The 13,976-nt window shown below is 54.3% G+C and overlaps 1 protein-coding gene across 1 annotated transcript in view; it reads left to right on the top strand.

Moving 5' to 3' along the window:
• The first annotated feature begins 3,823 nt into the window (after nucleotides 1-3,823).
• The window catches only part of PIK3C2A (phosphatidylinositol-4-phosphate 3-kinase catalytic subunit type 2 alpha), a 55,733-nt gene continuing 45,580 nt past the window's right edge, over nucleotides 3,824-13,976 (top strand). The window contains exons 1-3 of the mRNA XM_044269377.1: nucleotides 3,824-3,936; nucleotides 6,208-6,255; nucleotides 12,227-13,341. Of these exons, the coding sequence (XP_044125312.1) occupies nucleotides 12,286-13,341 (1,056 nt within the window). The 5' untranslated portion in view covers nucleotides 3,824-3,936; nucleotides 6,208-6,255; nucleotides 12,227-12,285. The remainder of the gene's footprint in view (nucleotides 3,937-6,207; nucleotides 6,256-12,226; nucleotides 13,342-13,976) is intronic.

Here is a 13,976-nt window from a genome sequence, read left to right on the forward strand (position 1 = left end):
TTCTATGAGAGTGCCGGCAAAATGCGGAACCCACATTGCCGGTGTCAGACACATACGGACGTGTGAATATTCCTTTAGGCCTCTTTCACACAACAGTTTTTATTTTTTACTCCGTATGCATTCCGTTTCCGTATTTCCGTTTCGTTGAAAGATAGAACATGTCCTATTATTGCCTGCAAATCATGTTCCGTGGCTCTATTCAAGTCAATGAGTCCGCAAAAAAAATAAACACATACGGAAATGCATATGTCTTCCGTAGCCGATCTGTTTTTGCGGAACCATCTATTGAAAATTTTATGCCCAGCCCAATTTTTTCTATGTAATTACTGTATATGCCAGACGGAAGAACGGAAACAAAAAACGGAACAACGGATCCGTGAAAAACGGACCACAAAACACTGAAAAAGCCATATGGTCGCGTGAAAGAGGCCTAATAGTGTGCCAGCGCCACCGTAGCCCCCCTTATAAACTGTGCGTGCTGTCGGCTCTGCTAGTTCCTGTATACTGTGACACTATGTAATAAGCAGGGCAGCTCATGGAAGGGACTGTATGTCGGTGACACACTGTATAAGGGCTCATTCACATTAGTGTAATGCCCATATTGTGGACCGTAAACGGCTTTTGCAGAGCGGAGGCAGGATATGCGTTCCGTGCCTCCCCAAGGCAAAAAGATAGAACATGTTCTCTCTTTGGCCATATGTTGCAGATCGCAGGTCCATTCAAGTCAATGGGTCTGCCTCTGCAAACGGAGTGCACGCGGCCAGTGCCCGTGCATTGCAGACCGACCGACACTGCGCCATAACGCTTGTGTGCATGAGCCCTAATAAGCAGCAGGCACAGGGTTAGGCTACTTTCACACGTGCATTCAGAGCGGATCCGTCTGGGGTCTGCACAGACGGATCCGCTCCCATAATGCAGACGATGGGATCCGTTCAGAACGGATCCGTCTGCATTATAGCTTAGAAAAAATTCTAAGTGTGAAAGTTGCTTCAGACGGATCCGTCCAGACTTTACATTGAAAGTCAATGGGGGACGGATCCGTTTGAAGATTGAGCCATATGGTGTCACCTTCAAACGGATCCGTCCCCATTGACTTCCATTGTAAGTCTCGACGGATCCGTTTGTCTCATAGCACGCACAGCACGCACAGTTTATAAGAGGGGGGGGGGGGGCTACGGTGGCGCTGGCACACTATTAGGGATCATGCACACAAATGTATTTTCTTTACGTGTCCGTGACTTTTTTTTTGCAGACCGTGTACAGAACCATTCATTTCAATGGGTCCGCAAAGAAAAAAAAAAAAGGTACATTCCGTTATACAAAAAAAAAAAATAGAACATGTCTGTATTATTGTCCGGACAAGGATAGTACTGCCCTGTTAGGGGGCCAGCTGTTAGGGGGCACACTGACGTCATCCGGATTTTTACCCAATTAAGCTGGCCCGTGCAATCCGGAGATAGGAAATAATAGCGGCAGTCACCATTGCGGTAAAATCACTTCTTTATTGACTTGAATAGACGGGTTACATGGGCTGGGGCGGACATGAAGCATCCAACACTGAGTCATCAGCTGGCGATGGCCGTTTCGCGCACTTGCGCTTCTTCTGGCCTCTGACCTCATCGCGCTTGCTTAGCGCTCATTTAAATGCGTACACGTTGCCTAGGCAACCACAGACGCTAGAACACCCTCGTCCAAACTGGAACGAGAAAGGTAAAAACAATACACTCCCTAACACTAGAGATGTGTGCGACTCGTATATAAACCTCAAGCCACTACAAAAACCCGTGGCTGCGGTGCGGAGGATCCACTGCGCCTCCCGCTGAAGGAGGAGACGGTGCCCATCTCCGCCCTGTACTGGGACAGGGACATGTTCAAGAGCTGCCAACTTCAAACATTTAGGCTGAGTTCACACGGGCGAGATTTCAGCGCAGGTGCAATACGGGAGGTGAACGCACTGCACCCGCACTGAATCCGGACCCATTCATTTCTATAGGGCTGTGCACGTGAGCGGTGATTTTCACGCATCACTTGTGAGTTGTGTGAAAATCGCAGCATGCTCTATAGTCTGCGTTTATCACGCAATGCAGGCCCCATAGAAGTTGATGGGGCTGAGTGAAAATCGCAAGCAAGTGCGGATGCGGTGCGATTTTCACGCATGGTTGCTAAGATGATAGTTTATTCACTGTATTATTTTCCCTTATAACATGGGTATAAGGGAAAATAATAGCATTCTGAATACAGAATACTTAGTAGGTGGTCAATTGAGGGTTAAAAAATAAAAAATTATTAACTCACCTTCTCCTCTTGATCGCGTAGCTGCCGGTCTCTTCTTACTTCTTTAATCATGAGCTGCCGGCTAAAGGACCTGTGGTGACGTCAGATCACATGGTCCAATCACATGGTCCAATCACATGGTCCAATCACCGTGGTGCGGGTGCTATGCGTTCACATCACGTATTGCACCCGCGCTGATTACTCGCTCGTGTGAAAGGGGCCTTAGTGTTATGATCATGCCTATTGCGGACATGGTCAATAAGCCTAGGGCATCCTTCTCCCGACCTCCCTGAATCTCTCATACATGGGGCGTATGGTCTTCCCTATGTAGAAAGATCCACAGGAGCACAAAACCAGGTAAAGCACATACTTGGTCCTGCGTGTAACAAACTGCTACCTGTATGCTTGATACCTGCAAAAAATAGGTGTTTGCCCTGGTTAATATATTGGCAAAAGGAGCAGTCGCCGCACTTAGTTTCCTGTGGGTCGGCGTTCGGCGAGCCAATGGCTGCTTCTGCTTTCCTTACTTCTCACTAGTTAACCCTTTATTGTCCGGCACCTTTTAAATGTAATAAGTGCTTTATTCGGTGCTAAATCCTGGAGGCGCTCCTCATTTTTGAGGATGTCCCAGTTTTTGTATATCCCCTGTCTGATGGTGTCCGCTAGGGGACTATGTTTGAAAGCAAATGCGAACCTATTGGTGACCTTTCTTCTAGAACTCACTCTAATTCACTGTGTTGCTGCGCTCTCCAGAGCTGCGTCAGGTTCTGACTCCGGGCGACCGCTGTTTGAGAGCCTCTCCCTTAGTTCCTGCTCCCTATACCCTACTGCTGTGCTGGTAATACGCTTGAGACGTATAAATTGTCCATAAGGGACCGCCTGTTTCACGCTACGTGGATGGTGACTGTCGTGGTGGAGCAGCGAGTTAGTGGCTGTGGGTTTTCGAAAACCGGTGGCGGTGAGAGCGCCCTCCTCAATTGTCACACGAACATCGAGGAAATCCAAAGTGGTGCCCCCCGAAGTTTAATGTGAATTTCATTATAGTCATTTAAGAATTGGACAAACCCCTCACACGCCAGCCGCGGACCCTGCCCCACCATAGAGACGTCATCCACGGAGCGTAAAAATAGCTTCATGTGCTGCAAACATAACGGTCCTCAAAGACTGCCAGGTATAGATTAACAAACGTACAGGACACCGGTGTCCCCATGGCCGTACCCTGCCTGTACCGGCATCCCCCAAAGATAAATCCACTGCTTCCCGGATACTACACCACTACACCACTACACCACTACACCACTACACCACTACACCACTACACCACTACACCACTACACCACTACACCAATACACCACTGGGGAAGCAGGGACTCAGGATGGCAACTAAACGGACATTTTTATTTAGTATAATTAGGGGGCGGGCCTTCCATCCACAGACTATACACTGCTATACCTTATCGGTCTGCTATTCTCCTAGTCTCCAGGAGGTGGCGCAAGTGAGTGTAGACAGATCACATGCGCGTTGCAGAGACACGGAGGCGCGCACGTCATTAGCCGCTGGAATGCGGGAGCGCGCAGGACGTTGAGTGGAGGAAAGAGCGGAACTATTAGCGGAGAACACCGGCCGAATATAGGAGAAGCGAGAGAGAGAGAGAGTGACCGGTATGTGAGGGGGAGGTGGGGCGATAGTGACCGGTATGTGAGGGGGAGGTGGGGCGATAGTGACCGGTATGTGAGGGGGGATGGGGGGGATAGTGACCGGTATGTGAGGGGGGACAGTGACCGGTATGTGAGGGGGAGATGAGGGGGGACAGTGACCGGTATGTGAGGGGGGACAGTGACCGGTATGTGAGGGGGGACAGTGACCGGTATGTGAGGGGGGACAGTGACCGGTATGTGAGGGGGAGATGAGGGGGGACAGTGACCGGTATTTGAGGGGGAGATGAGGGGGCACAGTGACCGGTATGTGAGGGGGAGATGAGGGGGGGCAGTGACCGGTATGTGAGGGGGGACAGTGACCGGTATGTGAGGGGGAGATGAGGGGGGACAGTGACCGGTATGTGAGGGGGGACAGTGACCGGTATGTGAGGGGGAGATGAGGGGGGACAGTGACCGGTATGTGAGGGGGGACAGTGACCAGTATGTGAGGGGGAGATGAGGGGGGGCAGTGACCGGTATGTGAGGGGGGACAGTGACCGGTATGTGAGGGGGAGATGAGGGGGGACAGTGACCGGTATGTGAGGGGGGACAGTGACCGGTATGTGAGGGGGAGATGAGGGGGGACAGTGACCGGTATGTGAGGGGGGACAGTGACCAGTATGTGAGGGGGAGATGAGGGGGGACAGTGACCGGTATGTGAGGGGGGACAGTGACCGGTATGTGAGGGGGGACAGTGACCGGTATGTGAGGGGGGACAGTGACCGGTATGTGAGGGGGAGATGAGGGGGGACAGTGACCGGTATTTGAGGGGGAGATGAGGGGGCACAGTGACCGGTATGTGAGGGGGAGATGAGGGGGGGCAGTGACCGGTATGTGAGGGGGAGATGAGGGGGGGCAGTGACCGGTATGTGAGGGGGAGATGAGGGGGGGCAGTGACCGGTATGTGAGGGGGAGATGAGGGGGGACAGTGACCGGTATGTGAGGGGGGACAGTGACCGGTATGTGAGGGGGGACAGTGACCGGTATGTGAGGGGGGACAGTGACCGGTATGTGAGGGGGAGATGAGGGGGGACAGTGACCGGTATGTGAGGGGGAGATGAGGGGGGACAGTGACCAGTATGTGAGGGGGGACAGTGACCGGTATGTGAGGGTGGACAGTGACCGGTATGTGAGGGGGGACAGTGACCGGTATGTGAGGGGGAGATGAGGGGGGACAGTGACCGGTATGTGAGGGGGGGATGAGGGGGGACAGTGACCGGTATGTGAGGGGGGGATGAGGGGGGACAGTGACCGGTATGTGAGGGGGAGATGAGGGGGGACAGTGACCGGTATGTGAGGGGGAGATGAGGGGGGGACAGTGACCGGTATGTGAGGGGGAGATGAGGGGGGACAGTGACCGGTATATGAGGGGGGACAGTGACCGGTATATGAGGGGGGACAGTGACCGGTATATGAGGGGGGACAGTGACCGGTATATGAGGGGGGACAGTGACCGGTATATGAGGGGGGACAGTGACCGGTATATGAGGGGGGACAGTGACCGGTATATGAGGGGGGACAGTGACCGGTATATGAGGGGGGACAGTGACCGGTATATGAGGGGGGACAGTGACCGGTATATGAGGGGGGACAGTGACCGGTATATGAGGGGGGACAGTGACCGGTATATGAGGGGGGACAGTGACCGGTATATGAGGGGGGACAGTGACCGGTATATGAGGGGGGACAGTGACCGGTATATGAGGGGGGGACAGTGACCGGTATATGAGGGGGGACAGTGACCGGTATGTGAGGGGAGATGAGGGGGGACAGTGACCGGTATGTGAGGGGGAGATTGAGGGGGGACAGTGACCCGGTATGTGAGGGGGGACAGTGGACCGGTATGTGAGGGGGACAGTGACCGGTATGTGAGGGGGACAGTGACCGGTATGTGAGGGGGAGATGAGGGGGACAGTGACCGGTATGTGAAGGGGAGATGAGGGGGGACAGTGACCGATATGTGAGGGAAGGGGGGCAGTGACCGGTATGGGTGGGGAGGGCAGGGGGCAGTGACCGGTATGGGTGGGGAGGGCAGGGGGCAGTGACCGGTATGTGGGGTGGAGAAGGGTGAGGGGGACAGTGACCGGTATGTGAGGAGGGGAGGGGGGGTCAGTGACCGGTATGCGGGGGGAGTATATATAGTTCTGTATTTTAGTTTTCTTGGGTGCTGGGGGCAGAGTGGGTCCAGGCTCTGATTAAGTCGCAGTGATGATCCTTATTTGTATCTTCATGCAGGATAATGGAGCGCCCCCTATGCCCCATCTCTGATTTACTGCTGAGCAGGTAAGTGTTCACATGATGCATCCACAGGTGAACAGCATAAAGGGGCCGGACACCTACTGTCTGACACCAGGTCACTGTGCCGGAGTCTGCATTGTTTGGCTCCATGTTGTCAGCTGTGTCTGGCAGTGTAAAGGCTGACTGCAGAATTCCCAATGACACCTACAATATTACATCTCTAGTGCTGACACCCATCTATATGTGACCGATATCAGCCGCTCCTCTTATAACACTCTAGTACTGATATAATCTCCGGAGACATTACATCCTATGTGACTTATATCAGCCGCTCCTCTAATAATGCTCCAGCGCTGATATAACCTCCAGAGACATTACATCACATGTGACTGATATCAGCCGCTACTCTTATAACGCTCCAGTACTGATATAATCTCCAGAGACATTACATCCTATGTGACTTATATCAGCCGCTACTCTTATAACGCTCCAGCGCTGATATAACCTCCAGAGACATTACATCACATGTGACTGATATCAGCCGCTCCTCTTATAACGCTCCAGCGCTGATATAACCTCCAGAGACATTACATCACATGTGACTGATATCAGCCGCTCCTCTTATAACGCTCCAATACTGATATAACCTCCAGAGACATTACATCCTATGTGACTGATATCAGCCGCTCCTCTTATAACGCTCCAGCGCTGATATAAGCTGGACTAATGGTGTGTGGCCCCTTATAGACACAGAGCTGATGTATTGAATGATAAGATTATGCTTTTGCTGACACGTTAGTGGTTTTCCCAGCAGTTGGAGGAGGATGTAGTGCTCCATGAGCGCCCTCTCCGCTCCCCCCCCCCCAGTGGGGGGTGCAGTCGCTTTTGTAGCCTCAGGCTTAGCACTGCAGGTTCAGTAGTCATTGATGAGTTTTTTTCTGGTGTTCCCCTTTAGGTTCAGGTTAGTGGTCGGTTTATGGCACCGGTGGAGGCCTCGGCATGGGGTTATTTGGATGCTCTGGGGTTTTATGAGGTTTGGTGTTGGGGATTAGAGAGACGGAAGATAATGCACAGTTAACCCTCTCTGTCCTGGGCTGTGCTGTCAGGTTGTTCTCTGTCTGCCTGGGATGAAGGATTCTGCTCCTAAAATAGGAATCCTGCAGATAGTTTGGTTTTCTGCCAAGTTCCTGATACTGGAAGGAAGAATGTTTCTGGGAAGTGTGGAGTGGATGATGGTGTTTATGAGCAGAGATGGGAGGAGTAGTGTAGGTGGAGCCCCCACCGTTCTCCTCTTGTTTTGTCTGGGGGCCTGATGGTGCTGAGCTCTGCCCGGGCAAGGAGCCATACATTCACACAGTAACAATGAGCTCCTGCCAGGCTGCTGCCCCCTTGCTCCAGCACATGCAGGGTTAATCAGGATCTCCTGACTTGTCTGTAATTGTTCGCTCAGTTCCGTTTTATCCAAGGACAGGACGCAGGAAGTGCAGCGCCGGGTGATGTTGGGCGTCCGAGCCAGCGGAGGCGTCTCCCAGTCACTTCTGTCACCCTCAATCTTATAGAAGATGAGAAGCTTTAATAAATCTGCAGCGTCTGAATTCTGGTCACCTGTTCAGTGTACATGTTCGATGTTAAATTCACCGCCGTTCCAGCATCTATTGCTTTGTTTACTGCAGTCTTGATGGCAGACCAGGAACATGTTACTGCTGCAGCCAATCACTGACCTCAGCCCAATCCTGAAACTCCTCCTCAGGACCCAGGACCCTATAGGACACAGGTCCTAGTACGGTGCTGACTGCAGGGGCTGCACCTCCTCCTCAGGACCCCACAGGACCAGCACATTGCTGACTGCAGGGGCTGTGCCTCCTCCTCAGGACCCTACAGGACACAGGTCCAGCACATTGCTGACTGCAGGGGCTGTGCCTCCTCCTCAGGACCCTATAGGACACAGGACCAGCACAGTGATAACTGCAGGGGCTGTGCCTCCTCCTCAGGACCCTATACGACACAGGTCTTAGTACGGTGCTGACTGCAGGGGCTGCACCTCCTCCTCAGGACCCTACAGTACACAGGTCCAGCACATTGCTGACTGCAGGGGCTGTGCCTCTTCCTCAGGACCCTACAGTACACAAGTCCAGCACATTGCTGACTGCAGGGGCTGCGACTCCTCCCCAGGACCCCATAGGACACAGGTTTAGCACAGTGCAGACTGCTCCTCAGGACCCTATAGGACACAGGTCCCAGCACATTGCTGACTGCAGGGGCTGTGCCTCCTCCCCACGACCCCATAGGACACAGGTTTAGCACGGTGCAGACTGCTCCTCAGGACCCTATAGGACACAGGTACCAGCACAGTGATAACTGCAGGGGCTGTGCCTCCTCCTCAAGACCCTATAGGAGACAGGTCCCAGCACTGTGCTGACTGCAGGGGCTGTGCCTCCTCCTCAGGACCCCATAGGACAGATGGGTGCAGACTGCTCCTCAGGACCCTATAGGACACAGGTCCCAGCACAGTGCTAACACCTCAGATGACTCTGCTGCGCCTCCTCACTGCTTGCAGCCAGTTCTGTTGCAGATGTCACATGCAGTGTTCTCCATAGAGGAGAGCTCACATTGTATGCTCATGTGGAATGCAGTATCCCCACAATGTTATGTCTCTTGGTAGAAGCTGGCATGTAGCCCAGGTCTAGATATAAATATGGATGGAAAGTGCTCAGTCCTACTGTGACATCTGTAGTGGATGATCACTGTGCCCGTGTTGCCATAAGCATAACACACTCGCCAGCCATGTGAACTCTGAATGACTCATTCAAGTCAGTGGGTCTTCATCCGTGAAGTGGAGTTCAGACAACTGGTGCCCGTGTTTTATGGACCATTTATTTGTGGTCTGCAACATGGGCCCAGTAATTACACGTTCAGGGAATGAGCCCTTAGAGCAGAATGTACATTTGGTGTGTAATAGACCTGGGATGTCAGGTCCAGGAGGCGGCGAAGATGTTGGTGCTGACAGTGATGTAGCGTCGTCCTCTGACAACACATAGGGCTTCACTGTTGTGCAGCAGGTCACAGCTGGGGAGTCCACAGGTCACTGCCGTCCTCACTGCTCATGCCTGATACCGCGGTCCACAGTTCTGTTGATTTCATGGACTGGGCTGTTGCATGTACGACCGGTATTGTTTGCATTTTTGTGGTGAGAGCTGGTGTGCAGAAGAAGCCGGATAGGGCGTCCAGACTGCATTCCTGACCCACACAGTGTGCAGCAGACTGAACAAAACAGTGGGCCCCGCAGCATGGAACATGTATGTGCAGCCAGTGTACACTGCATAGAAGGCGTGTGTGTGCAGCCGGCGCACTCTGCGTAGAACGCGCGCGTGTGTGCAGCCGGCGCACTCTGCGTAGAACGCGCGCGCGTGTGTGCAGCCGGCGCACTCTGCGTAGAACGCGCGCGCGTGTGTGCAGCCGGCGCACTCTGCGTACCGCGCACTCTGCGTACGAACGCGAGCGCGCGTGTGTGCAGCCGGCGCACTCTGCGTTAGAACGCGCGCGCGCGTGTGTGCAGCCGGCGCACTCTGCGTAGAACGCGGCGCGCGTGTGTGCAGCCGGCGCACTCTGCGTAGAACGCGCGCGCGCGCGGTGTGCAGCCGGCGCACTCTGCGTAGAACGCCGCGCGCGCGTGTGTGCAGCCGGCGCACTCTGCGTAGAACGCGCGCGTGTGTGCAGCCGGCGCACTCTGCGTAGAACGCGCGCGTGTGTGCAGCGGCACTCTGCGTAGAACGCGCGCGTGTGTGCAGCCGGCGCACTCTGCGTAGAACGCGCGCGTGTGTGCAGCCGGCGCACTCTGCGTAGAACGCGCGCGTGTGTGCAGCCGGCGCACTCTGCGTAGAACGCGCGCGCGCGTGTGCAGCCGGCGCACTCTGCGTAGAACGCGCGCGCGTGCAGCCGGCGCACTCTGCGTAGAACGCGCGCGTGCAGCCGGCGCCACTGCTGGGTAGAAACGCGCGCGTGTGTGGCACGGCCGCACTCTGCGTTAGGAACGACGCGCTGCGTTTGTGTGCAGGCCGGCGCCACTCTGCGTTAGGAACGCGCCGAGCGGCCTGTGGCAGCAGGCGCACTCTGCGTAGAACGCGCGCGTGCTGTGCAGCCGGCGCACTCTGCGTAGAAACGCGCGCGTGTGTGCAGCCGGCGCACTCTGCGTAGAACGCGCGCGTGTGTGCAAGCCGGCGCACTCTGCGTAGAACGGCGGGTGTGTGCAGCCGGCGCACTCTGCGTAGAACGCGCGCGTGTGTGCAGCCGGCGCACTCTGCGTAGAACGCGCGCGTGTGTGCAGCCGGCGCACTCTGCGTAGAACGCTGCGCGTGTGTGCAGCCGGCGCACTCTGCGTAGAACGCGCGGGTGTGTGCAGCCGGCGCACTCTGCGTAGAACGCGCGCGTGTGTGCAAGCCGGCGCACTCTGCGTAGAACGCGCGCGTGTGTGCAGCCGGCGCACTCTGCGTAGAACGCGCGCGTGTGTGCAGCCGGCGCACTCTGCGTAGAACGCGCGCGTGTGTGCAGCCGGCGCACTCTGCGTAGAACGCGCGCGTGTGTGCAGCCGGCGCACTCTGCGTAGAACGCGCGCGTGTGTGCAGCCGGCGCACTCTGCGTAGAACGCGCGCGTGCGTGTGTGCAGCCGGCGCACTCTGCGTAGAACGCGCGCGTGCGTGTGTGCAGCCGGCGCACTCTGCGTAGAACGCGCGCGCGCGTGTGTGCAGCCGGCGCACTCTGCGTAGAACGCGCGCGCGTGTGTGCAGCCGGCGCACTCTGCGTAGAACGCGCGCGTGTGTGCAGCCGGCGCACTCTGCGTAGAACGCGCGCGCGCGCGCGCGTGTGTGCAGCCGGCGTACACAGCTGTCATGTGCAATGTATGTGATTTCAGTCTGACAGTGTGTTATGTAATATCCATGTTCCTGGGCCTCCCATGTGTTCTCAGTTTCCATGACTCGCTGTATGATGTGGAAGTGACTGCAGATCCTTGCCCTGGGATCATACGTGATTAATCAACGTGCGGTGGGGTTTTCCATCGTTCCTATGTAATCTGCTCATCTCTCCCTAGTAGTGAGCTATGCCGGGGGAGGGGTGTCGGCGCCTAATTGTGCTCATTACCAGGATCGGGTTTTAGGGAAGTTCCTGACATACACACATTGTACCTCTTCCTGTACTGAAGTTCACTAGGGAAGGGAGACTGACTACTGATTTGTGCTCTTAGGGCTATTTCACAAGAGCGGATGGCGCGCATCATCCGCAGCGTGAAAGACAGTCAAGCCGCGGTATGGACAGCAGAGACACGGAGCAGTAACATGATTGATAATGTTCTTTGCCTCTCTGTGATCTTTTTACTACAAAACCACAGTGACCACTTTATCTCACTGTGATTTTGTAGTAAAAAGATCACAGAGAGGCACAGAGCGTTATCGGTCCATTGCACGTCTTTCACGCTGCGGATGACACGCGCGGGATTCCGCTCGTGTGAAACAGCTCTTACTGGTGGCTCTGACTACTGGTTTGTGCTGTCCTGACTGGTCTGCTCTACTGACTACTTGTATTCCCCAGGATAGAACTGTTCTGGAGCATCTTTTATGTGATGTTGTTCCTCCTGAGCATTTGAGTAAATTGATAAAGGGGCGTTACCATTTTCCTTGTCAGAGGGGTCGTGTGACAATCCGTCTGCCATGGATAATTGGACAGTATCATTGTGTAGGGGCACACCCTCAAACTGGTAATAACCAGTGTCGGTTCATTCTTAAGTTTCCGGGAGGAATAGGAGAGGAACAGCAGTATGTAAAGCTATAATAAAAAATGGAGTGTGGACAGTTCTTTAATGGAATAATGATGACAAGGACTTGTGCAGCGTGTTTTATGGACGGACTGGCGGGATACAGTTCTAGGATATTAGATGTCACTGACAGCGACCAGCCAGGCGCTGTTCTATTGTTTTCTTTGCCTACAGTTTGGTGTCTTTAGTGACTTCCCTCTGTTTCCCCAGATCATACATGTGAGGATCCACCAGAGGACTTCCACGCGGATCTGCCCCGTGGGCACAGTATGGCCCAGATCTCCAACAGCAATGGCTTCAGACAAAAGGTGTCCTCGTCTGCACACACATTGGGAACAAGAGATGTGGGGAAGGAGGAAGCCTTACAGATGGAGACCGAGGCGTTGGACAAGCTGCGGAGAGACAAGAGACAGGGCACCACCTTCATGAGGGTGCAGCAGAGATCTGCCAGCCCGGCCATGCCTGATCAGGACCTCATGGTGTTCCCGGAGATGGATGCCAAGACCACAGCACAAAAGTCTCTGCATAACATTGATTTAGAGAAACTTCCGCTCGCTGAATTAGAAAAGCTGCTTCTGGACGACAGTTTTGAGGTGGTCCCCAAGCCCCCCGCTGTACCTCAGACTCCTGTGTTGAATCCGTCTGTGTCAGCACAATGTTATACCATCCCCTCGTTTCAGTGCAGTCAGTGGGCACCCCAACCGCCGGTGCCTTGCTCCTTACAGCCGACCTTCTCTGCATCATATTTAAAACGCTCTGATCCTTTCCAGAATGGCTTCCACCCCTCAGTGCGATGCAGGGAGCCGGTTTTTCTCAGTCTTCCAACACCCACCCAATATGTTTCCTTCCCCATGCCAGCTCGTGCTCCCTTCCCTATGAGGGGAACCTTGCCGGCATATTCCAGCGTTGTCACCCCTGACATGGCGAAGTTATTTGATAAAATAGCAAGGACGTCAGAGTTCTTGAGGAACGGGAAGTCCAACCATGAAACCCAGTTACCCCGAACCCCTGGCTCCCCTGGGAATGGTGTCGTAGACAAGACAGATGACATCAGCAAGTTCGACTGGCTGGACCTGGACCCCCTCAGTAAACCCAAGGTGGATTCTGTAGAGCTCTGCAGTGGCCAGGTCAGTGAGGCGGTGTCCTTCGGGTCGTCTGCTGGAGATCCCTGGGATGCTGTATTACAGGAGGAGCAGCCTATAAAATCATCGTACTGCGAGAGGAAAGCGAGTGGCAAATCTCCATCAGGGCCCACAGTTGCCAGAAGCCACTCGTTAAACCTGCGGTCAGCACCCGGGCAGCTGTCCAGGAGTCAGAGCACCGAGGTAAGTGTAATAGGGAGCGGGCGTCATTCATGGATCTGTAGGGCGGTACAGAGACCTCCACCAGTTCCTGTGCCCCAGAGTACACGTGCATTCAGACAAAAGTACTCCATACACTGAATATGCACCACATGGAGCTGCATACTGATTGATGGCCACTCCAATGTCCTGTCCCAGATTATTACAGAACCAGCGCCCCTCCTCCAGGTCAATTACTGGTTGCATCACGTCCCTCTTCGGTCCTTGGATGACACCTTGTAGGAGGTCGTATTTTTTTCAGCAATTCTTATTCCTTTATATGAAGATGCCAAACCAAAAGAATGTGCAGTGCAGCCGAGTCTGATCTATGTCCCGGCCAATGCTGGAATCAGTGACCGCACCTGATCGATAAAAAGGGCCACTAAGGTCTCCCATCCCCCACACAGTGTAAACAGAACCAGCAGAGAGACAGATATAAATGGCTTCTCCCGGGGAGGAGGACCTGTAACGGTAAAAGCGCTGCTTAACCAGTCTGATCCCAGCCGTCCTCACCAAGGGTATGTTCACATGCTGCAGATTATCATTCATCTCAGTGTGGTTTCTAAGAATCCCTTACAGACCAGAGTTTTAGAGGTATGTGCAATAAATCTGCCACATGT

This window comes from Bufo gargarizans, chromosome 10, assembly GCF_014858855.1.
Source record: "Bufo gargarizans isolate SCDJY-AF-19 chromosome 10, ASM1485885v1, whole genome shotgun sequence".
In the NCBI taxonomy this organism is placed as follows: Eukaryota; Metazoa; Chordata; class Amphibia; order Anura; family Bufonidae; genus Bufo; species Bufo gargarizans.